Genomic DNA, 27,094 nt, shown 5'->3' on the forward strand with positions numbered 1-27,094 from the left:
ACAGGCAACTTGCATGATGGGGAGGCAAAAGAAGACACACAGTCACGTCGGTTGTTCAGCACCACAAAGCAATATGTATCCATTAGGGCATAGGCGGTAAACTCCTTCCCCCCAGCAGCTATTTGATTATAATTAAATTACACCGGGCTCTGGGGAATGTTCCAATTCTCTCGTCTATGTTTTGTTGCGCAGTGGGAGAGCTGACTATCAGTGACATGCGGTGGGGAGGAAGAGCGATATTGACAAATTCTAAACACATGCATTTTAATTGTTCACATGAAAAGAAGTCGAGCACAAGTAAGCAAGCAAGCGGGCGGATGAACCGATGGGCGGGCGGGCGGGTGGGCAGGGCATGGCGCGTGCATGCAGGCAATGGGAGCACAAAGGCAATCAGACGCCTCATGAATATTCCGGCAAAGACCCTTGGCCTGCCACGCTTCCCACTCTGTCTTTCTCTCTTTCTGTCTATCTCTCTCTCTCTCCCATTCTTCTTTCATACTCCTTCACGCTGCCCTCATCTTTCACCATCTCTGCTCCATTCTTTGTCAGCCTCGCTTTCATTGCTTGCTTGCCCCCCCCCCCCCCCCCCCACAACCCCACCTTCATTCTCTCTCTCTTTAACTCACTCCCCATTCTCTTCTCCTTCTTTCCCTCCCTTCTGTGAGCTGATCAAGGTTCTGTCCCAGAGAAAAGCAACAGAAGAAGAAGAAGAAGCGTGGTCATCAGTCACACTGTTCCTCTACTGTCAGTGCACCCAGAATTCAATGGCTCGTCAAAGACGGCAGGTTGATGAGGGGCTGGGGAGCGTGAGCGGGCGTTTCATCTGGCGCACCACGCTGCCGCGCATGCAGACTTAAAACAATCAGCGGCGAGCCACAGGAGAGCCCTGTCCTCTCCAGCATCACATCAAAGACGCGCAGGCACTATCTGATGGGCCTGGAGGAGCCACGCAACGCAGCGCAGAGTGGGAGAGAGGGACAGAGAGGGAGAGAAAGGGTGCAAAAGAGAGGGACAGAGAGGTAGAGAAAGTGTGAGAGAGAGGGACAGAGAGGAAGAGAGAGGGTGAGAGAGAGGGACAGAGAGGGAGAGAAAGAGAGAGAGAGAGGGACAGAGAGGGAGAGAAAAGTGTGAGAGAGAGGGACAGAGAGGGAGATAAAAGTATGAGAGAGTGGGACATACAGGGAGAGAAAGGGTGCGAGAGAGGGACAGAGAGGGAGAGGGACAGAGAGGGAGAGAAAGGGTGATAGAGAGGGACAGAGAGGGAAAGAAAGTGTGCGAGAGAGGGACAGAGAGGGAGAGAAAGAGAGAGAGAGAGGGACAGAGAGGGAGAGAAAGGGTGCGAGAGAGGGACAGAGAGGGAGAGGGACAGAGAGGGAGATAAAGGGTGATAGAGAGGGACAGAGAGGGAAAGAAAGTGTGTGAGAGAGGAACAGAGAGGGAGAGAAAGAGTGAGAGAGAGGGACAGAGAGGGAGAGAAGGTGTGTGAGAGAGAGTGTTGGGGTGGGGAGTGAGAGTGAGAGAAAGACTGATAGAGAGAGTAAGATAGTGTGTGTGTGTGTGTGTGTGTGTGTGTGTGTGTTAGGGGTGTGTTCAAAATATCGATACGGGGATACATCGTCGCGGGCCTCTTTACGATGCGTGTATCGATACGGAGGCGTCAGTATCGATACTTCACGTGCAACAAAAAAAAAAAAAAAAAAAAATTTTTTTTTTTTTTTTTTGTCTGTTTCTTTGTACAGCGTCTACTTGGTTCATGTGCCTGCCTGCATACTTTGCCCATCATCCAGTTGATGGTATAATTTGAAAGCAGAGTTTCTGTAGAATCCACATGAGGTGACAAATATGTTATGATGTACTGTCAAGGAGTTACAGGCAATTTTTTTTTGTTATAAGCCTAAAATATCGGGATACGTATCGTATACGTACGTATCGCATGTATCGCGATACATATCGTATCGCGACCCCTGTATCGGGATGCGTATCGTATCGCGAGGTGGTTGGCGATACCCACCCCTAGTGTGTGTGTGTGTGTGTGTGTGTGTGTGTGTGTGTGTGTGTGTGTGTGTGTGTGTGTGTGTGTGTGTGTGTGTGTGTGTGTGTGTGTGTGTGTGTGTGTGTGTGTGTGTGTGTGTGTGTGCGCGCGCGTGTGTGTGAGAGAGAGAGAGTTTCAATTATTTAAAAGGTATGAAAGGATGGTGGGTGTTTTTTTTGTTGTAATGTCACAGGCAGATCCAGGCCAAGAGGCTACAAAACAAAGATACATGTAAACAAACAAAAACGAGGTATATGAAAGGAAAAGCAACACCAGTCTGTAAATCAGCCGAGACCAAACAAGCATAATGATGTGTTTTTATCAATACTTTTCTGTTTCTCATTTCTGTTAGTTTTCAAACAAATTAGACATGACTACCTATTGTCCTATGCTGCAAGGCAATAGCGCTATGAATTATGAATACCGAAAATCAAATCATATATCTGGGAAAGAGAAAGGAATTGGGAGAGACATTGGCAGAGCCATACGCATAAACATCTTAACTGGACAACTTTAGGTACAAACAGATGCAAACATCAAAACGGATGTTTCACGGGAGGATGGCTGTGATGAAGTGCTGCCGCTGCTTCCATTATTGTTCACAGTGTGTTTACTTTCAGCATTCAGAGTGGCAACTCCACGACACAGCAGTGTTCCCTGCTCACACACACACACACACACACACACACACACACACACACACACACACACACACACACACACACACACACACACACACACACACACACACACACACACAGGGGCTGGGGGAGACGGCATGGGATGCTGACTATGATTACTTGAGATCCTGGCAAATAGAGAATCACAAAGGCTGTTTTGAAGCAGGGTTTTGCTTTCACTAACTTTCAATATGTGTACCGTGCCCTGCATCGTTGCAAAAGTAGAAGAGTGAGTGAGTGAGTGTGTGTGTGTATGTGTGTGTGTGTGTGTGTGTGTGTGTGTGTGTGTATGTGTGTGTGAGTGATAGACATTATTTCCAAACACGGTTAATGACTTAAGAATATAATAATCAAGTGCCTTGTATTAATATATTCCTTGTATGAATAATGTGCTTATCAGAGCAGGAGCATGGCTTTTCTCTGTGTGTGTGTTACTAAGATTGTTAGGTGCCACTGAGTCTGCATATGAACAAGCATGTTTAGACCAGAGGAGATAAGAAGGGAACTGTGCTTCTTCCAACCTTGTGAAAACTGCCATCCTTGCAAGACAGGGAGCCTCGGACGTGAGAAATCCACCACTTGGTTACCCCTGCTGAAAGCTAAACTTCTGACTATATAAACCTTGTGCGATGGGTTTATCATTGCCTTCACTTACAGCCTTGTGCTGGGAGGGGAGCCCGATTGCAATTGTTGTTGTTGTTTGTCTAATAAATATACTTAATGCAGCTCCGGAGTCCTGAGGTAACTAAGGTGAATTTTCAGTGTATATGTGTGTGTGTTTTTTTGGTGGGGGGGTGTGTGTGTTCACAGCACTTTGCAGGGGTTTTAGGATTTTTGTCTAGTCGGTGCAGCTGGTATTTTACATGACCCAAAGTCTCCTCCCCATTCCGAAAAGTAGTTTTCCAGTTTCTGTCAGACAGAAATGGACAGAGACAGCGAGCGAGAGAGTAAGATTGAGAGAGAATGTGAGAGGGATGGAGGCCCCATCCTAAAAAAAAAGTGTAAATTTTGTGAGTGAGGGCTGCTGTGTCGCTAATGCTCGCTGTCTTGAATATCAAGCAGCAGTAATGAAGCCATTTGTCTGAGAGGCTTCGGGTCTCCCTCTCTTCCCTGGCATTCATTAGTCAGTCACTGCCCAAGAAAACCAGCCTCCTGCCATTCCCAGGAAATTTAATCAGCATTAAAGCATATTCTTCCCTGCCTCAAAAATACTAGTCTACTGCCGGGAAGGCAAGCGTAATAGGCGTGCCTTCTGGCCATTGTATATATCTAATAAAGCAGAGATTAAACAACTCCCAGACAGTGTAAAATTAAGCTTTAGCTTCAGGATGACTAAATAAAGAAGGGTTCCTGTGTCTCTGTTTTTACTGTTATTATCTGATAATAAGATCCACTCCATGGGTTAGTGAGGTCAGCTGGTGCTATTGAGGCGAGTGGTCAGCGAGTCTTGGGGCTGCCACCATTATGAAGTCATCTCATTCGCCTTGGAGTCAAACCTTCACCTCCTTCGGTGATTGTATCTGATTTATAGAGGGGACCAGGCGAGAGAATGAAGGGTGAGAGGGGACCTTCCCTCACTCCTGTGAGGCTGCAGATGGAGGCGGGAGAGTGTGGGGGTGTATGTAAGGTTGTGGGGGTGAATTCCAACCACTCTGGCCTCCCCTGAACCCTCGGACACCTCATTGAGGTGAGGCTTGTTGCACTTACCATTGACTGTGAGCGAGACCTCCTTCTCGCCCGCCCCAACCCTAGGGACCACGGCACGGCACACATACTTCCCAGCATCCTCCTGCCTCACCGACTTCAGAGTCAGGATGTTCTCGTTGCTCAGCACCTGCGAGAGAGGAGGTCAATGTTGAAAAAAAAAAGGAAAAAGAAAAAACCCTGATGAGGCCGGCACTCACTCAAACCCTTTTGCTCTACAGAAAAAGAGCACAGCCCATCCACACTGCCGTTAGACCCTCAAAGGGGCCCTGTTTAATTATTAAATCCAATTTGGTGGTGGTGGGGTGGTGGCGACGGTGGGTGCTCAGGGACTTTGAAGTGGGAGTTGGCGGATGCCAGTTAGACTAGAGAGAACAGAACGAGTTAGATGCTTTCACCTTCACAGTGACGGGCCGCAGCATCAGGTTTTTATGTCCGGCGTGACAGTGGAGGGACACAAACAAAACTGAAAGGCTATAAATCTCCACTCTAATGGAGCCTTTAGAGTCTTTCAAAAATGTCCTGTTTATTCCTGCTAGTCTTAGCTGTAGAGGCAGGGCACTCTGCGTGCCAGGAGTGTGCTGCTAGTCTTAGCTGTAGAAGCAGAAGCAGATTGTGCTGCGCTATCTTCATTTCAACAAAGTGAACATATGGCCCTTACATCCATTTTCTAAATATACCTTTTCTACAGAAATTTACATTTTATACAGCGTGTTTATACTCAGTGTGTCCTCTTGATATATAACTCTGAATCTCAAAAACGTTTTAAATTTAAGTGTAATACGTTCACACATTTCCATTAGGCTGTGTATTTTTTAGCTTTTAAAAGAAATCTTATTTTGAAGACCTTGGCAGCTACAGCCGAATTTAATGTCATTTGAAAGAAAAAATCCTTTTAAATATAAAGATTAATATTAAAAAAAAAATGAAACAATATCCAAATTAAACCATATTTCTTCAATAGCTGATTGAACTAAATTGAACATTCATGCTGTATCAGAAACACAAGAAACATGAAGACAGCCATTAGTGCAGAGTGTTTCACAGTTCACTCTAGTGAGCGTTGAACTTACCACTCCAGATCCTCGCTTCATCCACACAATCGTGAGGGAGGGGTTTCCTGTCCAGGCACAGTTAAACTCAGCATCAGAACCGAGGTCCACCTGCAGTGACTGTGGTTCAGTGGCCATACGAGGCCCAACTGTAGAAAAAGGATTAAAAACTCGTTACACTTCAAAAATTCTAAAATCAGATCAACATTTGTAGAAAGGACATTTGTAGAAACATATTCTGCTTGAAGGCAGCAAATCGGAACTCACAGTAGACATCCACATTGCGACTGATGTTTGTGTTGCCCAGGGGGTTGGTCACTTCACAGGAGACGGGTTCAGTGAAGAACGAGTGGTCGACGGTGACTTCATAGGTGTCTCCCGATACCTCTTTGATTATATTGCCTCCTTTGGCCCACCTTTGAACATAAGTAAGAGAAACATTGAATGGCAAAGCCGACAGAAACCAGAAACCAGAAGCTGTGCAGTCCTGGAGGAATGAAACTGGTGGGGCTCACTGATTATATCAGTGAGAGCTCTTGGCAGGAAGTGCTACTAGTTGGACGAGTTGTTAATTAGAGATGGAAATATCTCTGCGACTGTTTATAGAGCAGTATCTGCACGACCGCTTGTGGAATAAGAACAGCAGGTGTTTTTGCAGCTTGTACAGCTGTTCGATTTCAACCGGCTAAAGGGGAGTCAGAAAATAAACACTACAGTCAAGAGGCATGCTGATTGCAAAGGCAGTGGCAAGTGAAGACATTTCTTTCCCCCTTTCATCACCCTTCTTGCCATGGCGGGCATCAACAAGCAAAGATAACACATTCTCGATGGCTCTCGAGGCTTTGGAATGAGAGCAAACGGCGAAAACGCCAGTCCGATTTGTCAGTGGCTTACACTTAGCCACCAGGAAATGATAACCACGTTATGAGGACAACCACTGAAGTGAGGGATTTGTGCAGGCTTCAGCATGTTTCTTGGCTGGGTGAGGAGCAGACAGCACAATTCCCCATGAAAGTGAACCAAGGATGGGCCACGAAAAACAAATCTCGCAATGACAAATAGGCTAGGCCCCCCTTCAACGTGTTGAAATGACATCCACTGTATGCACCATAAAGGAGGATGACGGTTATAAATTGACGCAGGCCACAGTGAGGAACGTTTTCGTTTGTGTTGCAGACAGAAGCGTCCAGTGACAGGAAGTCGGCGCCGCGGAACGCAGGGAGGCGATGATTCTCGGGGTTGTCACCACTTGTGTTCGACGCTCATTGCCGCGGATGGCTCCCCGTCGACAGAAGAGACAGAAGCCATTTGTAAAACCGATATGTGGGGGAACCTGGGGGAGGCGGGGGGGGGGAGATGTCCAGGCCCCGTTACTTGAGACTTTTCCGACAAATTGGAACACTCATAGCTGCTATTCTCCACTAAGGCAGAGCACTTGGCAAACTGACTGCAAGCTAAAAATCGCAGGTAGGTCTTTGAAGACAAATGAAAACCAGTCTCTAACGCCAAAGGACAGCCCACAGACAATTCATTAGTACCAGAAACGACTGACTTCACTGAAGTAGTGTCAACTAAATGGGAGAAGATATGTTCCTTCACTCTCCTTAAAGAACAAAGGAGTTTAGCTGTAATTGACTTGGATGGCAGTGGTTGAGATTCTGCTAACTCGGCTCACTCTTTCATATAAAAGGACTGTCAATGTTGGAGTGCTTGTGCAGAGGGACACCTGTGATTCTAAACCCACCCATTCACGCTAATAGGCTCTATGAGGGAATGCTAATAACTAATTAAAGGCTCTCTCACCTGCTATAGAGCACAGATAGTGGAGCGCAGACAAAGGACTTTTTAAATGCAACGACACACAGAAGACATTTATCTTTATCTTCTGTACATCCAACACCCTACGTCATAACAGAATCCAGGGATACAAAAACAAATCACGGAAGCGTGAAGCCATTTTAATTTACAACCCAACATCTCAAATTATAAAAAATAGGCTAAATTACTGCCAATGTCTTTTCATTAATTTCTTCCCAGCATGTTTATGAACCTTATAAGATTGTAGCGGTTGTTGACGCAGACTTTTCCTTTTCACATTCAAACACAATCTCTCCAAGAACACTTTCATGGATAGGCGACTTCGATAAAGGCAAATTGTATGGGAGAATGACTGTGACCATACTCATGAGAGCTGGGTATCTATACTTAACCTAAGGTAGCCCCTCTGTGCAACACTGGTTTCTCTTTCTGGCAGTCTTGGCATTGCACAATTCTGTCCACTTCAAAATGAAGTTATGGGGGTATGAGAGCAGGGCTGTCTGAATGTTGAGATGTTATTTTAGTGCTGATATCTCCTTGGCATTCAAGGCTGAAACGCCTGTGTGAATTATGAGCTGGTCTCCATCCAAGATTAGCCGGCGCAAACACAGCCTGTTAACTCATATCCCCGGCTTAAGGCCTGGGCAAATGGTACCCAGGGACATCAGTAGAGATGGAAAATACAGATAGATGCCCCTAGAGTGATTGTGTTTGGTCAGACAAAGAAAGAAAGTGAGAAAGTGTGTGTGTTGTGTGTGTGTGTGTGTGTGTGCATATACATGTGCATCAGTCTGTTCAGAAAGTGTGTATGTTGTGTGCTAAAAACGAAATATGTGCTCCTTTTAACCTGCCCTTATAATCAATTGATTAAAAATTAATAGATGCAAACACTGTGAGACGGACCTTTCAGACAGCTCTGCTAAAGGGTTACACAGTTCATCCAACAGGGAGCCTCACTGACAACATGCAGTAAACAAACTGATGGTAAAGACCAGAAGGCTTTGATGTGGTGTCATTTTGTCAAAGTGCCGTCTCAAATAACTGAGTAGTTTTTTATCTTCTGAGTTGGCACTGGCGCAATATTAAAGAGGGAATGCAATAACATAAACTGAGGCCTTTGATAGAGCTGCCGATGAGTTTTTTTTTTCTCTTCTCCCCTGTCTTTCTTGAAAGTTTTGAATGACATTTTAATATTCTCCTAAGGGGCACGAGACATGTGTGAAGAAGATGAGCTTGTCAGACTGGTACCTCTCAATTTAAACTCTGATTGCATGTCTGCCAGTAAAGACACAGTGGGACACTGTGAGGCGGTTGTATTTTCTCCCCTACAACATCGCAGCATGGAAGTCATGGTGGTGCACAACAGCCAAATCACTCCAGTTTTTGTCCAGCCAAGATTTAAATTGCTGGTGGAGATATTGACTGTGTCCACGCTGTTTTGGTTGTTTCTGTGGCGCCTGTCGGCAGATGAATCATGGCTGCGTGGTGCTGGGTGGCGTGGACAGTGTCACCAGGGAGACGCAGTGACGGAAAACAAACAGGGAGTGGGGCGGGTGTGCACTCGTGCCCAGTGTGCACACATCAAACGCGTGGCAAACAAAGCGTGGTGCCCGTTACTTGGGGAGGGAAAAAAACCCCTCTTCATTAGCCACCTCCGAGACATCACAGCAGAAGAGGGGAACAATGCGTGGAAGCAGCACGACTAACGGCAAGCGACAGCGGCGACGGCAATGGCAACATAATCGTTTAGAGTCTTGTGAGGATTGGAGGGAAATGTTTGTTCAGGAGGCGAATCGTGAGACGGGGCTAGTGTCTTGTTAAAAGCCTCTGTTGGATACGGTACTCTCCAGTCAGGTTCCCCAGTCCCTTCCGTTAGTCCATAAGCCCCTTGCATTAGCCTTGGCTAATGGAGTGTGTTCATGACGTTTCACAATACAGAAACAAACAACATGTGGGTTATTTAAGTTCAATGTAGAGAAACTTTGAGAAAATTCCTGAGGTTTATCAGTGAAGTAGAGGGACAAATCACAAAGAATTTTATGAGTGACAGAGGCGCTAAAGATTCAGTTGTTGACAGGACCACATTAATGATTCAGTGATATTGCACTGCCAATCTCGACTTGTGGACATATTTCGCTGTCAATATTATGAAAAAAAAAACGTGCATTACTCCCCGTTTGTGTGTTATTACTCTTTTGTTATCTGCCCTTTGCCAACAAATGGAGTTGATGGAGTTGTCATGACAGGAGATTAGAATTTCAATTCAAATATGCCTTCAACACAGTGTCAACAGTGACATATTATACATCATAGTTAATCTCATTTAAGCACAGTGACGGAGGGTGAAATGTTGACAAAATCATCCCTAACATGGAATTATATCCTAACATAACACATTTCCTTATCCTACACCTCTAAAAAATCCCACTGCAAAGCAGCCTTGGGAAAGAAGGCATCAGTTAATGGGTCATTTAAGTGATAAACTACCTTTACATTTGTCTCATTATTAGTATGTTAATATGGACTGTATTAAAGGACGCTTCATTTTATGAGACCAGGGTGAAAATGACATTCCTGTATGAGGATATTTTTTTTGTCTTTTCTTCCAATACTACTATGAACACATGAGGAAGTACTATTTGGATACTGTTTACACATCATCATAACCTGTTTTGCTCTGGTAACATCATTGGTGTAATTTCATTCCCTCCACCTCAACCACAGAGTGGCATTCTTCTGATACTCTTTCAGCGCCACAGACGCAGAGGACAAAGAGGAGATAAACGGCCCAGGTCCCTGCTGCCCTGTTGTAAGAGCCATAGAGCTGTGAATGGAATTGTTGCAGCTGGGATGACATATGGTCATTTTCATCCTTTCATTTTAAACATTGGTTTTTCCCACGAGCTAGAACCGTCATTGTGAAGATACTACAGTGTGTATAGCATCAGCAGCAGGCTGGATGGATAGTTAGGTGGGAGATGTCTTATTTCATCTGCATAGTCAGTATTTGTAAACTATATATCACTATAAAATGCCGTTAGCCAAAAACAAAAACTCCAGATGAGACAGGATAGTCAGGACAGTCTCAAACCTGTTACCAATGTGACTCCTTGTTTGGCATTTTAAGACAGGCACTGCAAGCACACTCATGTGTTATTTTCATTTTCTACTTCTCTCTCTCCCTGTCAGGTTGTGCTCTCCTCCCTGAGTCTTCCCACCTTCGCCTCACAGCCCTGTGGAGATGTCATCGCCGCCTTCGGCAAGTCCTCCTCACACCACCACGGCGTGCGTGCGCCGAGACGTCAGGGTTCATCAGGACTCAGAGTCAAGGGCAATCAGCAGCACGCCCGATTTGCTCCAATATGTTATTTTAAAAGGGCAAGGTCCATCGGAGAGGGCAGACTCTCTCTCTCTATCTCTCTCTCTCTCTCTCTCTCTCTCGCTACCTGTGAGTGGGTTGTACATCCATTCCCCTTCCTAATACATCCTCTGGATTCATTGCTGAGCAATTCCCTTCCCTATTGATTTTACTCCACTTATTCCTCGCTCGCTTTTAAAAACCCACAAAGAAAAGGATGTCTTGACAAATCACCCCGGTATTACCCTTTGCCAAGGCCAATGCGATGCTTGGCGGGAAATAAATAACGTTTTATTTCTTCCACATTCTCACCTATTTGCCGCGGTAAAAGGAAACATTTTGACGGCTGTGTCAGATGGAGACATCGTTTCTCGCTGTCTGAGGGCCCATTGTGGCAGGGTGCTGCTGGTCCTACACAGGAATTTGACTCATGCTGCCAAGGATTCTTAACTCCCAAAGGCAGCACTGCACTGTAAGGAATGCTCTCCAAGACCTTATTTCGAGCTGCCAACGGCCTAAATCGACAACATACTATGCTGAAAAGTTCAACACCTACATGAGGCATGCACTGACAAATGATAGGTAACAATTTTGTAGGTTGTGTAGATTGAGTGTCTGACAGTCAATGGTGATCTCTTTCAGTCAATGGTGAATGTGTGGGTTAATTGCTATGTTGTAGGTACTTAAAGAGAGCACTTCATAGCTGGATCTCTGTGTTTCAGACAGAACACAACCTATACAACAGCAACTCCAACATTTACACAGCTATTGTTCTTTGGCACTCTATTATTTGTGATACTCTGTGAGTATTTATCAGGTTTAGAGGTCTAACCTCTTAGACTTCTTGATTCTGAACATTAAGCAGTATTAGGAATAGTAGGAAGTCTGAATGATAAGTTAGTACTTTAAAAATGTGCTGGATATGTATGGAGGCTCCCACAGCCCTGTGCCGAGGAGGTTACTGTCCCCGAGAAGGTTCCTGTTCCTGAGTCTGTTCCAGTTCCTGTTCCCTAGTCCTTTCCAGAGTATCAGTGTCTGTTGTTCAGACTGCCCGTTCCCATGTTGGCTCCAGATCCCATTCCCATGGCTCCTGATTCTGCTCCCAAGGCTCCTTATTCCATTCCCATGGCTCCTGATTCTGCTCCCATGGCTCCTGATTCCGTTCCCGTGACTCTTGATTCCGTTCACATGGCTCCTGATTCAACCCCTGCCAAGCCTTATTGCCACAGGCCTCCATATTCTCCTCCTGAGCGGTTTCACCTGTCTGTCAGGCCTCTGAGTCATCCACCTGTGCATCCCTGCCTGTCTGCTCTGCTGCCGGTCGCCATCGTCATCCTAAGCAGCCCACTAGCCCTGTTTTGTTTGGACTTTGTTTAGATGTTTAGGAACGTCTGGAAGCTAGGAATGTATGGCCTTCAGGACACGCATTCTTCAGACAAATATGATTTGTAAATCTATTTTCACGAGAGTGCTGCTCTGTATATAAATGAACTGCTATCTGCAAAAGGATTCAACACCCCACCCATCACAGCTGCACCTTAGAGGTGAGTATGTTCTGTTCCACGCTTCCCAAAAACAAACAACTTACTGAGTGCTCTAAAACCTGAAATAGAACATGGTAATAGTGTTAAAAGAATAACACAAACAGACAGGACACAGTTGCTCACCTGTATTGTGTTACTGGGGGATTGGCCTTGGCGGAGCAGTGGAATCTGACAAGGTTGCCTTCCAACACTGGCTGTGGCTCCACCGACAGATTGACCAGCGGCAAATCTGCACACAGAGAGAAGAAAGCTTAGGAGCCCACCCTCTTAATCATTCGCAAACTCATTTGTTTTCCGAGCGCGGCAACTTATGAGCCGTGGCAGACGGGCTTTGTGATCAAAGGAAAATTTTACAGGTGTTTTAAATAACAGGACTACTAATTAATTTCACTGTCTAAAGTTGACATTAAAGCGAAGCATGAGAAAAGTAATAAAAGGCTTTAAAAAAAAAAAGTCCTCTTAATTGCTCATTTTGAAAGAAGAGATTAATTGGTTGCTGCGACAACATTCATTTACACAGACATGAAAAAGAACACACACTTAAATGACGATTTCAAACAAACCTCAGAATCACAGATGTGAGTAAACAAGGTCTGTGTGGAACAGGAGCAGGGGTATTACTACTGAATATTCCTTTCTTTTTCTGTCTTGTTTTGTGATCCCACCAACAGGCTTAAAGCAATTTGTCTAAACACAACACACACACCTACACACACACACACACACACACACACACACACACACACACACACACACACACACACACACACACACACACACACACACACACACGTAGTGTCACTCAAAGAAGTGAAGGGGGCAATGGGTGTTTTTTATTACTTGTGGCCATCTGCCATCTTCAACTCTGTCATTATTCACCCTGCACTGTATAATAGGCCTAGAGGTATACACCATCTTCCCAGAGCAGATGAGTTACTGGAATAATTTGAATTCACTGATGGATCACACTGTGCAAGCCATAGATTATTCGATGCTATGGTATAGTTCCAAATACTTTACAAAGAGGCACTCATCTCATCACTCAACATTTTTGACATTTTGACCATTCTCTCAGCTTTCTTCTTAAAGCAGACATTTTACTCTTTACACTCTTATTACACTCTTTTCTTCATTCTAGTGATTGCAATAATATTTAAATAAGTAGATTTCCACAACAGTATACAAGAATGCATTCAGAAATCGAGCTTTGACAAGACAAACAAGGCCTTGTGCATAATTACGATTAGTATGATGTCGACATAATTACACTAAGTCAGTCACAAACATCTGACATCTGTGCCAATTACTTCACTTAGCCGGCTAAGTATGAGTGTCTGTGGACGTATGCTGGGTGTGGACATTGGAAGTGTATGTTTGTTTAGAAAAGGAGGAGGGGAGGAGAAAGAGGAAGAGCCAAACATACACAAAAAGAAAGGATAACAGAGAGCAAGAGAACGAAAGTGAGCGAAAGTGATTGGACTTCAGCAGCCAGCCAGTTTTGATGCAGGTGCTTTCCATACATGTGCTTTGTGTCCAATTACACTAATACAATCTCAACTGGCCCTATACAGGCTGGCAGCAGGGCTACTGGGCACAGTGACTGGCAGACAGAGTGGGCACAGAATAGCACAGCCTGCTGCGGTTCGCAGAGATCCCCCTGAGGGCAGTGCTATGGAGGGAAAAGAGGAAAATATGGAGGTAGATGTGTGTGTGTGTCCATTTGTTTGTTTGTGTGTTTGTGTGTGTGTGTGTGTGTGTGTGTGTGTGTGTGTGTGTGTGTGTTTGTGTGTGTGTGTGTGTGTGGCTACATGAGTGTATGCAGTCAAATGTGTGTGTTTGGATGTTGTGTGTGTGTGTGTGTGTTTCCGCAAGTGTTTATGCACTCCCTCTTTGTTCAAAGTATGTGCCTTGCAGGCACACAGCTGGACTGGGTGAGCTCAGCTGCCACTGGGCCCCAAAAGGAGGGTGGTCCAGGTGCCATCCCTCCCTCTCATCTGCTCCTCTCGGCATGTCTGCCCCGGCTCTGCGCCCCTCCCTGGGGCTTCATCCTCTCTACCCCCACCCCCCAACTTTCTCTTTCCCCCACTCTCAACCACACCTGTGCCAGCTCTCTCTCTCTCTCTTCCCCCCAGACATACACACATACACACACACACACACACAGACACACGCACTCACTCAGTTGGCCCCAGAGAGACAACACAGGTCTTGAGCCTGAGCCCAAGCCAGGCACTCACCAGCCGGGTAGATGTGTAGTACCAGCGCTGGTTAATTGGGCGGACAGAAAGGTGGGCAGCACGGGTGTAAACCCGTGCCAGTGTGTGTGTGTGTGTGTGTGTGTGTGTGTGTGTGAATGGCGGAAAAAAATATCATGCTGCAGCACACAGCACACACCTTCAGCGCCTCGTGCTCAATGGGTACACCTTGATGTTTTGCATTGAGTTGATGAAGAAAGAAAAAGAAGAAGCTCCCACCGCACTGATTCTCAGGGAGGGCAGCGCCCCTCGTTAACGTCTTTTGTATAACCAATGAGACCGAGGGACACTTTCAAGTCCACGCCAGTCTTTTAAGAGTGACCCTCTCCCAGCAAAGTGTCTCGGGCGAGTGTCTCTCCCAGGGGCAGCTGTGGCACAATGCCACCACTCTCGCTTTTTTCTTCAGTAATGAAATGGATGACTTCTTGGCTTTTAAAAATGAATGGGTGGTCCCCGAAGGCCCGTGTGAGAGAAGGGGGGAATGATGGCTGTCCAGTGCCTGGCCCTTGCACCCCGAGAGAGAGATAGAGAGACAGACAGAGAAAGAGAGAGAGCGAGAGAGAGATAGAGAGACAGACAGAGAAAGAGAGAGCGAGAGAGAGAAAGGGAGAGAGAAAAACCTCCGTGGGCAGATTCAGTGGTGACACACAGCCGCATCGGTGACCTATGCCACTTTGATAGACTGACACTTCATAAAGGAGTCTGTCTGTCACTTTGATGCATAACTGTATGAGTCTGGAGGCTGTATTTGAGGCCTCATGACAGACTATCAATATGCACGGCTGTTAATTCCTCACATTCATCTAGAGAAAAAGGGGGAGGTGGAGGAGTAAGGCTTTAAACAGAGGGTCCGGTATGACAGCAGCAATGATGGGACCAGGGGTGGTGGGGATGGTGGTGGGATGAAATAGAAAAAGGAAAAGACAGTGGTGCGCTGACAGCTTTTGATCGGAAGTTCAAAGTCAGAACCAGATGGCGTTTTTGAACAATCGGCCAAGTAGCTCCGGAGTTGCAGCGACGTTGCCAACGTAATTGCTTTCTTCCTCTTTCTTAAAGCTCAATTTCCAATCTCTGTGGGTCATTGTTGCCAGCTGTTCACAGAGAGACTGCGCCTCCAGGTTTGATGTCTGTATCCTTATTTAATTTTTTTTTATTTATTTATTCTGATGTGTGTGTTTGTGCATGTGTTCTCTGAAACAACCATCGCTAATCCCCTTGGGTGTTTGAGCACAAACACTGCTGATCGACCCCAACCGTACAGCTGCTGGAAGCAGACGCGGGCACGCTGAGCTCCAGAGGCAGAGGGGTCTGGAGGACCCACATTTGATTAGCGCTCGGCCCCCGTAGGCATGGCGCTCATACATTCACAATGAGCGCCGAGCTCCCCCTGTTTATGAGATCTGTTTGTCACAACTCAAAAGCGTTTGACAGCAAAGTGCATGGGTTGGCTTCAATATTTGGGTTGCCATGCCATCTTGATTTAAGAGCTCGGGTACTTGGGCTGAGGCGTTATTCATAATGTATCTCTCCTCGTTGCGCATGCGATCATAATATTCATATTGTGGCACAGATACTGATGTGTGCTCAAGCAAATTATTCAATACAGTGTGTGGAACCGGGTGGCATGAATTAAAAATTCCACTTTGCTGTGTGTGTGTGTGTGTGTGTGACCTTCGCTTCTGTAGAGTTGAGACAGTGGTTGCTGTGCGCAGAGTGTCACACACACACGCACGCACGCACACACACACACACACACACACACACACACACACACACACACACACACACACACACACACACACACACACACACACACACACACACACACACACATTATTTGATTATTTTGAGACTACATTAAAGCAAGAGAGCCTTAACTGCCTGGCAAAAATGAGGCTTGTGTGATGAGGGGTAAAGAGAGAGTGAAAGAGAGAGAAGGAGAAAGAGATAGATAGAGAGAGGGGAGGGGATGGGGGAGAGAGAGCACCTGCCTCAACTACACTACACATCTGCATGGCTTGCATTCATTAGTCTCAGCAAGTGGCACCTTCTCTTTGTGCGCTTACTCTGAGAGCTAATTTAAATTGCAGGCAGTCAGAGACTGCTCACGATCACTGGCTCTAGAAAGTGTCCTATCATCCGTTGTCTTGTGCCGGCATACATTAATGCAACACGAGCAGGGAGGACAAGGCGCTCAAAGCAAGGATTCAGAAGGGACGGGACACCTTTATTTTGATGGGCCATCATAAACAATCACTGAACCATCTGTAGACAATCTGTTCAGAAAGATCTGAACAGAAGAATAGATCTGAAAAGCCTTAGATGGAGGAAGGGTGTGGGTTAGAGCTACGGTCAGCCTATGACCTGAGGTAGACAGCTTAGCAGTTGGGAGTTAGGCTAATGTGAACATTCTGCTTAATATTTCTCAAAAAGCTATTTGGATGCTACCTCAAAAAACAATGTTACTGAGTGGGCGTTAATCTTTACTAGGGTACCATGAATAACCACCAGTGTCGGGCCATGAGAAAAAGCAAAAGCTCCCCCTCCTGACTGTTATTAATGACTGTAATGACTGTAATATTGTTTTTATGGATCTTCATTCCTGTGATAATAAATCCAAACCTCTGATAGAATGGTCATCCATTCAAACCTACCCACCCACACAGACCCTACCCTCTTTAGAACTCCCGGGGCTAGCAGCCTCATCCAAACTTCAAAATGGAATCTTCACTGACCTTCAAAGGCCTCCATAATCTCGCCCCCCAACACAGAACCTCAGTGAGATTCTCCAGCCATATATCCCTGGTCATATCCAGAGAGGCCATGTGGCTTTGCTTTTACTTGTGTTACTCTCCATTTTCAAATGACAAATGAGACAAATGTTAGAGTTCACACCATGATTTTAAACACAGTTACAACCTTCCACATTTTTCTAATCTTAACTTTTTGTTTGGTTTGTCTGTCGTGTAAACCTACCTGTTATGTTCTAACATACCATTGCTGTTTCTGACTGCCCAGAACTCTAATCTGCATTCAATTATCTAGCATCTTTTTATCTGGCTTTGTCTTTTCAAGTTGCTTGCTGTTTAACAGCGATTAGTTTGAGAACGGTATTTTATAAACATAACGTCAAAATAAAAATTATTACTTTTTTTTTTACCATTTATCTCTATTCAAGAGAAAAGCACTAGCAGGCGACTATCTGGTTAATGGAGTTGGTAATGGCCACAGAAAACCATCAACAAGACCATAATGGTAATTCATTAGTGTCAGACTGTAAAAAAAAAACATCCCTGTGTGGTTTTTGTGAGTCCACAGCACAACGTGGCGTGAAACACTGCACTATCATAGCACCAGGGCTATTAGACAACACCAAATAATTACTGCCGACTCGTATTTGCACATCTAACACTGGCCTGGGGTTTGTACCCTGGACTCACTTCCCTGTTTTATATGCAGAACCTAATTTGGAAACACTGTTTGGAAACACTGCATATTTGGGTGCTAATTTCCTTAACCCCCAGGTCAGATAAGGCTGTAAGGATTTATGTTCAGCAGAAAATGCTGAGGTGATTCTAATTCAGAAGCATTATAATAATGACATGGGAAAAACAGCGCAGTGAAATGCATTGAATTTGACAGGTTTAAACTGAAAAGCAGTGTCCAGTGTAATGTATTAATTGTTCTAATTTTAGGGTGGCACTTAATCTGTGAGAAAATGGCCTCTCAGCTGAAAAGTGTGTGGAATGGGAATTACCCAAGTTGGAGCACAATCCAAAAGGTCTTTAATTACTTTTGTTGCCACTGACATTATTGTATTAAACCAAGCGGTCAATTAGTCAACTTTAAATGAGGAGTGACAATCTTTTAAGGAGGTTTTATGCAGAAAGGGACAAGAGGACAAGTACAAACACACCAGAAGTGTGTGGCGGCTTCTGTCCTTGTGACACACACGCACACACACATTTACATGCCTACACTTACTCATACAGACATGCACTAACACCCACACACATTCACCCAAAAGGACACACACACACACAAACACACATTCATTCAAATACGTAGTCACACTCACATACACATATTCTGACACATCAACAAAGATACACACACACACACATGTACACACACACACACAAACTCATATCTGCTACCTCATCCCCTGGTAGTAGATATCAGTCTGCCGTGTGTGTGACAGCAGATCGCTATCAGTCCCCTGCTTGTCCTCCTCTCCCTGTGTAAGTGCCTCCTATTCAGCTGCATAAATAAATCAAAGCTCAGCCTAATATTGAACGCTCCGGGGAGACTTTCCAAACAGGGAGGCAGAGAGAGAGAGAGAGAGAGAGAGAGGGAGAGAGGGAGAGAGAGAGAGAGAGGAAACGGCCATAAACTAGGACAGGACCCATGGCTCCACTCCATTTTCTTCGTCTCCATCTCCTCCTCATAGAATCCGCATCTAACCTCAGGACCACACCACAAAAAAAAAAAAAAAAAAAACCTTAGCTAAGCTAACAGCGGCTATTCAGCTGGGACCTTCATTGATTTGCCCTTGTGTCCTCCCTTTGTGGCTGGCCCTTGGTGTCAGGGGCAAAAGAACACAACAAACATTGAAAGACACAGAAAGAATGATGGTTTGTGTCATTGTGTCTTGTCACAATAGTGAAAAAGATTTGAGACACTCTTTCATACCTGCGTAGATCATTCAGTCAATTAAATTAAATGTATTCATCTACACACCGGTGTGCATTGTGGTCTTTTGAATGCACAGTATTGCACACTGTGCTTCACATATGGTTAACATATTGGTGGTTGAATTATAGCCACAGTAAGACCATAACAGGTCATAATCTGCAGTGTTTAAGTGCTTCTCTTCCCCTGGCTTTCTGTGTGCGGGGAGACAAAAAGACAGCCTCATGTGTGAAGAGTCAGGGAGAAATTCAGAGCAAATCATTCTCTCCATGTCACCAGATTTGAGTGTTTCTCTTCCCTATGATTGAGCTGGCCCAATTTCTTCTTGTTAAATGCTTAATTATGTTCACTTCAAAGACTGCTGCTGCCAAGTGAGTGTGTGTGTGTATATGTGACTTAGAAAGAGAGAATGTGTGGCTATGTGTGGGGGAGAAATTGTGTGTGTGTGTGTGTGTGTGTGTGAACTTGTCAGCAAGAGCAGCACGGTGTGTGCGTATGCCCAGGGCCTTCTCTAGTCTTTGTCTACCCCTGTTCCTTACAGCTGTGAGTCAGACACCCACTGTGTTCCCCCAGCTGTCGCTCCCTTGTGCTAACTGACAGCTGTCCCTCATCAATAGTAATGGTCCAGAGACTTTGGGCCGTCTGAGCCTGGAGAACGGACCCTACGGTGCCGTCAAAGCACTGCCGCGGGAGGTGCTTGCATGGGTCGTTGCACCTTGCCAGTCTCCTCCATCACATATTTATGGAACACCTGTTTGTACACTTGCACATGAGGGGGAAAGTCTTTCTTTGGGACCAGCCTTTAGGCCGGGCAGACTTTTCACCACTCCGTTTTTAAAGCGTTAGCACCCCCCACAACACACACCACACACATGCACAGACACACACACACACACACACACACACACACACACACACTCATACACACAAAGGCACAAAGGTGCTCACACACACAACACACACACACACACACACACACACACACACACACACACACACACACACACACACACACACACACACACTCACACACACAGCTCTTCAGAGGATCTATGGGGAGTGGGGCTATTTAAAAGGCACTGAAAGCCTGGTTTTGTTGCAACACTCAAACTCATTTTTCTTTCCCAGGCCTCATTCTTCTCTACATCCACCTGCTCCTCTGCATAACAGTGGTTGTGAATAAATTCCTATTCAGCCGCAGCTTTTAGAAGCCCAACCATTTTCAGCCTCACACAATTTTAACACGCATTTTAAGGGCTTCCTCTAGGCTTCCTCTAACTTGGAGCTGAGGCAGGAATCTTATAATCAAATTAAGGAGCTATGAGACCTGGCAAATTCATCGCCAACATGAATGAATCAAAGTTCAATTAGAGTCCGTCTGATTTCTCGCGCAGCTTAATTAGAGGGCGGATGTCTGCACGAGTCTGAAGAAGCGCGGTGAGTGCTGGCTCAACGATGTCCTCAGGGCCAGAGCCAGCCGAGCAAGAAGGAGGAGAGAAAGAGAGAGATGAAAAAGAGGCTTTAGTGTGTATGAAGAAGCACTATAACCCTTGACCATTTTGACATGCACAGGAGAATCTTCCTTTTTTTTCCCCCTTCCGTCAGCCTGAGGGTAGGGCTGGCGAGTCATCAGGGAGCGTTCATCAACGCGCCACTCGTGCCCACGCAGCCATCACTTCACGTCAGCAGCGCCAACCCCCACTCGTGGCTTCTGGGACACGGCGTATCGTGGCATGAATTGGAGTGCGGGCCGCCACAGAGGCACCTCTTTAATATCGCGGCGACGCGCTGCCATCTTGCTGGAAAACCCCACACTGATGCAGACGCCAGGGCGCTTGGCGAAAACGTAAAAAAGATTAGCCGCAAAAAATGTAGGAAGGGTTGTGGGAAAAACAAAACACCAACAACTGTTAATCATTTTTACTCCTGAGCCACCCACTCCTGCTCCCGCTCCGCCATTGTGCCGGAAAGTGCCTCTTGTGGGACACATCATAATAAGAATGGGGCCATCAACAATAATAGATCTCTAAATAGCATTTTCTGCTTTATTAGTCATAGTTAATGGTGTTGAAGGGGGCTGTGAGTGATGTGAAGCCCTTTTATTCAGAATCTCTCGCTTATGTCGAATAGTTCTCGATCAAAAAAAGATTCGACGCCATTCAGCGGATGAAAACGTTTTGCTTGGTGGGCTTCCTCTGCATGTGTTTGGGAGGGAATTGTGCATGGTCTCGTAGAAAAGACTGATGAAGACAGAGTGGGGAGAATGAGTCGAGGCAAACGCATGATTCTGAATGGAAGCACATTCGCAAAAGACCAAAAAAAGGGGGCCATTTGTTGCAAAGAAATGTGACCAGTGATATTTCACTACAAGTGAAAAGGCTGAAACCATCCCCATGCCCCACTCTATCTAAAACAAAAAGGCAATTCAATTAGAAAACCTAACAGACCTTGAAAATGAATCAGTGCAGGGGAAAAAATCCACACTGCAAATCAGCTGAATAGAAATTAAAGAAGTTCATAGTGCAAAAGTACAAACTGCCATGTTGTGTATACCAATTTCATTAACTTAATTGAGTCATCACTGAGGCTGAAAAGGATAAGTATAAGAAAATAATACTTATGGGCTCTCATGGAGGAATGCAGAGGTGATAGCTGAGTGGGGAGTGTACTCACGTTGGATATCGATGGTGACACTGGTCTCCTTGCCATTGGGAACGGCCTTATTTGCGGCACGACAGATGATCTGCTGTCCTGACTCGATGTTGGAGGGCGAGATGTACAGTGTGCTGATGGTGCTCTCTCGCCGCCCATCTCGGAGAAGTGTCTGAGGCGAGAGAAAGAGAGAGAGAGAGAAAGAGAGAGAGCGAGAGAGAGAGGGAACAAGTTAGCAGGCAAGCGCTAAGCCCAAGTGTCATCCAAGCATGAGGACGGGTTCAGGGGCAACACAAACACCATCTCTCTTAAAGAGCTCATTGGGGCTGCATTCAAAATGTTGCATTTTCCCACAAGATGCCCAGGAGACATTGCCCAGAAACAAAAAGCCTACTCTGCCCCTGTCTGTTTTTGTACAGGCTGATTGATCCGAGGCGCAGGAGGAAAAAAAAAAAAGAGACAGAGGTTGTTTTCTGAGCCCCTTCTGTAAATCTCAAGAGCTGTGCTCTGGTGCATGGCTTGTCATACACCACAAAGGAAATCAATCTTCTTCTTCTTTTTTTTTGCCGCACTCATATTTTTGGGAGCTGGGGGAAGAGCTGGTTGAGTTGCACGCGCGGTGAGCGCCATCTGGAAGCGCTCGACAGAATCCGCCCGCACTGCTGCCGTGCCGGGATGGCTCGGAGAAGATGCTAACCGCCGCCGCTGCGCTTCAGAACAAACTCACCCAGCAGAACAAATTGGCCAAGCCAACAGAGCTCGTGCTGAGGCCTACCACCGAGTCTGGGGAGGCACTCCACACACATCCCCCCTAAAGTGATGCTATGTAGAGCTGAGTGGAAAATGAAAAAAAAAAAAAAAAGATTTCCTCCTTGACTTTTTTAACCAGCTCCCCGAGCTGCTGTAGACAAACAAGGCCAAACACACATATTTGCCTCGATTTAGCTTGACAGCCTTCATATGCTTCTCCTGAAGCCCATTATAATTTCTGTTCCCCAAGGCTGGAAAACATCAGATTTCAAAGCGCTGGCAAAATTCAAACATTCAAATACATTTTTCACACATTGTTTTTTTTCTTATACCTCTCTTGAAATCAAAAGTGGACATGACCTTTGCAACTCTTACATGTGGTTCAGGAATCGATTTGCAAGTGAGGTTGGAAATGTATAACGCTGAAAGGCATTAGCCTCTTTCCTCAGAATTGTGTGATATGTGAAACGTCAGGTACCTCCAGCGGCCTACAGCTTCGGGTTTGCCCACAATTCCTACATTAGTCACTTCCGCAGCTCAATGAAGATGACAATATGGTATTTTGAGCTGCAGTTATAATAGTTATAATAACTGTGCTTGTCACCGTACATGCTATCGACAGTATGATGGCTAATAGCTGTAATTATACACTCATTTGTCCTTGTTCTTTTTGATTTCAAATAGGAAAGAAAAAAGAAAAAGGGACCTTGTGTCTGGTTTCCTACCTGAAGGAACTGCACGCAGGCCGTGTATTAATTTGTCACTGAATGTGTCATTATTGTGGTCGGGGGTCCGCAGGCTCTCTGGATTAGGACTGCTCCATGCTGTTCACTCACTGGCTCTGATCTGTGTCAATTAACTTTTGTAGCACTACCACAGCTGCCACACTTCCAACACTTTGCTGAGCATGGCAGAGTAGTTTCAGCCTCAATCCCCTTTCATGCAAATCAACTAATTGTGTGGAAATCCTCTTTGTCGTAAGACTATTATACCCAGACATTCTCAAAAAGTGGGTGATATATAAAAGTGGGTGAAAATGGTGGCCTCTTCCTCGTCTGCATGATGACACGGTCAGATCAGGGTGGAGGGGTTGCATTGAGCGCCTTGACACTCACCTCTAAGGCAGAACATATTAGCTGTCAGCTCTGGGATGTGTCAATGTAATATCCTTTCTGACACAATCAGGATTGTTTCTCTCATTTCTCCCGACCTGTCTGAAGTCATTAATCTCGAACAGGCCCTGAAACGGCGCAGGGACTCAACCCTCATCCGTGAGCCTTAAAATAGCTCTGAATTATGAATGGATAATTCCTCATATCTGAGGCTTGAGCATGTCAGGAGAATGCTTATTTCCTCGGTTTGGGTGAGAACCGGCAGTGAGAAAAAAATGCACATGATGAACAGGAATCACTGTGAAGACTTTACATCAAGGCTCCTTTCACTAGTAAGTCATTACAGATAATAGGCCTGTGTGACATTACTTTAGGGTGGTTCATATAGAAATCAATGTTTTCAACCGGTAAATGAGGTTGGTAAATGAGGATGGTAAGAGACTGAACGACTGAAAGAAGATTGTACACCAGATATATAAAACATAAACTTAATTATTATGGGGTTTAATTAGTAATTAAACTGTCAGTTATTAGTCTCAGTTACAGGAAACGCATGGTTTAAGCAACGTTTCTGTTGTTAACCAGGTCGTTCTGAAGCAACCCTTTAGTCTACAGAAAAATTTGTATTACAGTTCTCTGGCCCAGGCAAACAATTCATCAGATAAGATATAGAGATACTAGAGAATAAAGTAAGCCAGAATCCACCAACAACGAAATGCCTACTGAACCTGATGTTTGTGAATGTGTAGCGGGAAATGTACATTGTTGTTTGAATGTACACATGTTTGCATTCAGTACTCATTGTGTGTTAAGGAATTGGTGTAACACGATCTGTTCATAATAGAAGAAGGTGTAGAGTTGTTTTTGTGATGATCAATTCAATCTATTTCCAGGCCATCTTGATTGCCCTGTGAGACCTTAAGGGACATCAAATGAGCAACATTAACATTTTGCTAATCTAACAAGCTTTTGATGTGTCCAAATATGCAAGGGTTGCTCAAGGTGACATAAAAAGAGCAATTTTAATTAAAGATCACCAAAGCACCAGATTTTCGAATCCTCGTCATTGAGTATTAATTTCTCACAGAATAAGACAAATCAACTTTGTTTTAACTTTGCTTGGACCACATTGATGGGGTTAAAGTGACATTCTGTGATTAACCTATCTGATCCTAGCTCTTTCAATTGAGATTAATTTTACTATTTCACTGTACAATTAATTAAAAGGACTCTTTAATTCTTCACACCTCCCTTCCCCAACCCACAGACACTTTTAATTTATCTGGGAAAAGCCTGTAAGGTTAATTTGCATGACATACAAAAAAAAAGGTAAGCGGATGTGAGAAAAGTAGAATAAAAAAGTCTAAAGATTTGAAAGACTAGTTAATGATTGAAGACATTTTATAGTAAATTCATTCAACTTTCGTATGGTTTACCATTCAGCTGTGCTTGACAAATACATTTCTTGGGAAATATTTTGGTGAACATGACTATTTAGTACAAACTATGCTGAGGGTTGAGGGGAGAATAACGAATTTGAGTGACCGATAAAGATATAGCTTTGAACATTGAAATGGGCTGTGGGGAAGAGGCAAAATTAACAGAAAACTTAATTCCAGAAGCCTGATAAAGAGCTCTGCTAACAGTTTGGATACTTCAAGAGGCAAGGACCATTCTCACTGTTGAATCTGCTTGACTGACTTGATTTGGAATCATGGCACACCATTGGATTGTATGGGGTGTGCAGATGTGGGGGGAGAACTTGGATCATGGTTGCAGAACTACTCCATACTATTTTACATGTTTTGCCAATGAGAGCAGATGTATTTACAATATAACAATTTATGAAGCCTAAAATACCACACAGGAGATCACTATTTGAACACTAAGTGATCCATCGAGTCTCGTACTCTGGGTTCATCTTCACAAGTGTTTGGTTCTCCAGATTTTTATCCCCAAGAGGGTCATTTTAGTGCACTCCCACCCACTCACACACATGCGCAATTGAAACATTGAGTGGATCTGAAATGCGCGTTTTAATGTAATTACTGCACATTGTGTAACTAGCGGATCTACCCTAGAGTGATAGTCCATATGTCCCCGCTCACACGTTAGTAAAAACATCACTGGGTTCAATTTGCTGTTTGTATCGAGGCAACAGCTGTCTCCTGACTTCCACACTTCTGTTTCGACTTGAGCGCAATCAACCGAATGTGTCCCGGCACATCTATCTCATTCTCATCCGTTATAAATACCGCACAATCACCGAAGCATGACTTATTCAAGAAGGGCTCTCTTCTAATTGATCACTTAAAAATCTCTTTGTGGATAATGGCGGAGAATGCCACTCTGTGGGTTTAAGAGCCACTTTTTTCCCTCTAAATCTGAGCAAAAGAAGCTGTCGGGAGAGAGATATGCTCGCTCGTTTGCTCAGACAGCGTCGCCACGTCTGCCCTCATTTGTTCTGATTATCCAGCGCAGGTTAAGGGATTGAGCGAGGAAGGCCGATTATGCCTTTATATTTCCTCTCGTCCGCGCCCCCATCATTCAGGCAGAACGATTGTGTCTTAATTGAACGTGTTGCTTTTTAATGGTATGAGCAGTGATATGAAGGGCGGCTGCGCTAGCTTCATTTGTCAGTGCAGTGGGTGCTTCATCAGCTTGCCACCATCACCGTGGAGACGGGAAGTATGATGTCCTCCTACTCCGCACCCTCTCATCCCCCTACTCCTCCCTTCCTCCTCCCGTTTAGCAGTGCTGCTGGCGAGGGGCATATTCTGCTGGCTGTTCTTTAGGTCCAATCAGTGGCTTCTCCATGCTCATGGAGAAATGCCAATAATGGGAAAGCGCAAGAGAGGGTGTTGCTCCAAGGGCTCTCATTGATATGGAAATTACTTTTGATTAGATGTAGAGACGTCGAGGTGCAGTGCAAGCAACATGGGAGTCGGCCGTAGGTCAGCGGGATGCCACTGGGCCTAAGACATAGGGATAACATGAGATCAGCACGGCTCTAAGTGTATCGACAGCGACAGAGACAGGGGCTTGTCTGGGGGGATGGGGTTGTGTGGTGGGGTCGAATTTCCTGGTCCTTTTCACTCAATGGAGCAAAGTGCAGTATCACAGAGATAACATTCCCAAAGAGACAGTGTGGTATCCGCAAACAAGGAACACAATGTGTGCCTCCAACACGACTCTACACGTGGGTTCAGTTCAGCTCTGTTTATTTTCCTGTTTCAAACTGAGCAAGCAGGTGCATTGCCATATTTCGCCATGGACGAAAATGATCAGTGCAAAGCTGGTAGAGAGGATCGACCTCCGGTGGTCAGGGGCCTTGAGTACACACACACACACACACACACACACACACACACACACACACAGACACACAGACACACAGACTGACACACACACAGACACACACACACACACACACACACACACACAC

At 45.1% G+C, this 27,094-nt stretch overlaps 1 protein-coding gene across 2 annotated transcripts in view; it reads right to left on the minus strand.

The window, feature by feature from the left end:
- kirrel3b (kirre like nephrin family adhesion molecule 3b) overlaps window positions 1-27,094 on the minus strand; it is a gene marked incomplete at both ends in the record, with an annotated part of 162,610 nt that overhangs the window by 11,187 nt on the left and 124,329 nt on the right. For both annotated transcript variants that reach the window (XM_080844742.1, XM_080844741.1), the window contains 5 exons: window positions 4,420-4,546; window positions 5,490-5,617; window positions 5,736-5,884; window positions 12,312-12,417; window positions 21,809-21,959. In XM_080844742.1, the coding sequence (XP_080700868.1) occupies window positions 4,420-4,546; window positions 5,490-5,617; window positions 5,736-5,884; window positions 12,312-12,417; window positions 21,809-21,959 (661 nt within the window). The remainder of the gene's footprint in view (window positions 1-4,419; window positions 4,547-5,489; window positions 5,618-5,735; window positions 5,885-12,311; window positions 12,418-21,808; window positions 21,960-27,094) is intronic.

Source organism: Sprattus sprattus (genome assembly GCF_963457725.1).
Source record: "Sprattus sprattus genome assembly, chromosome: 9".
NCBI classification, from domain to species: Eukaryota; Metazoa; Chordata; class Actinopteri; order Clupeiformes; family Clupeidae; genus Sprattus; species Sprattus sprattus.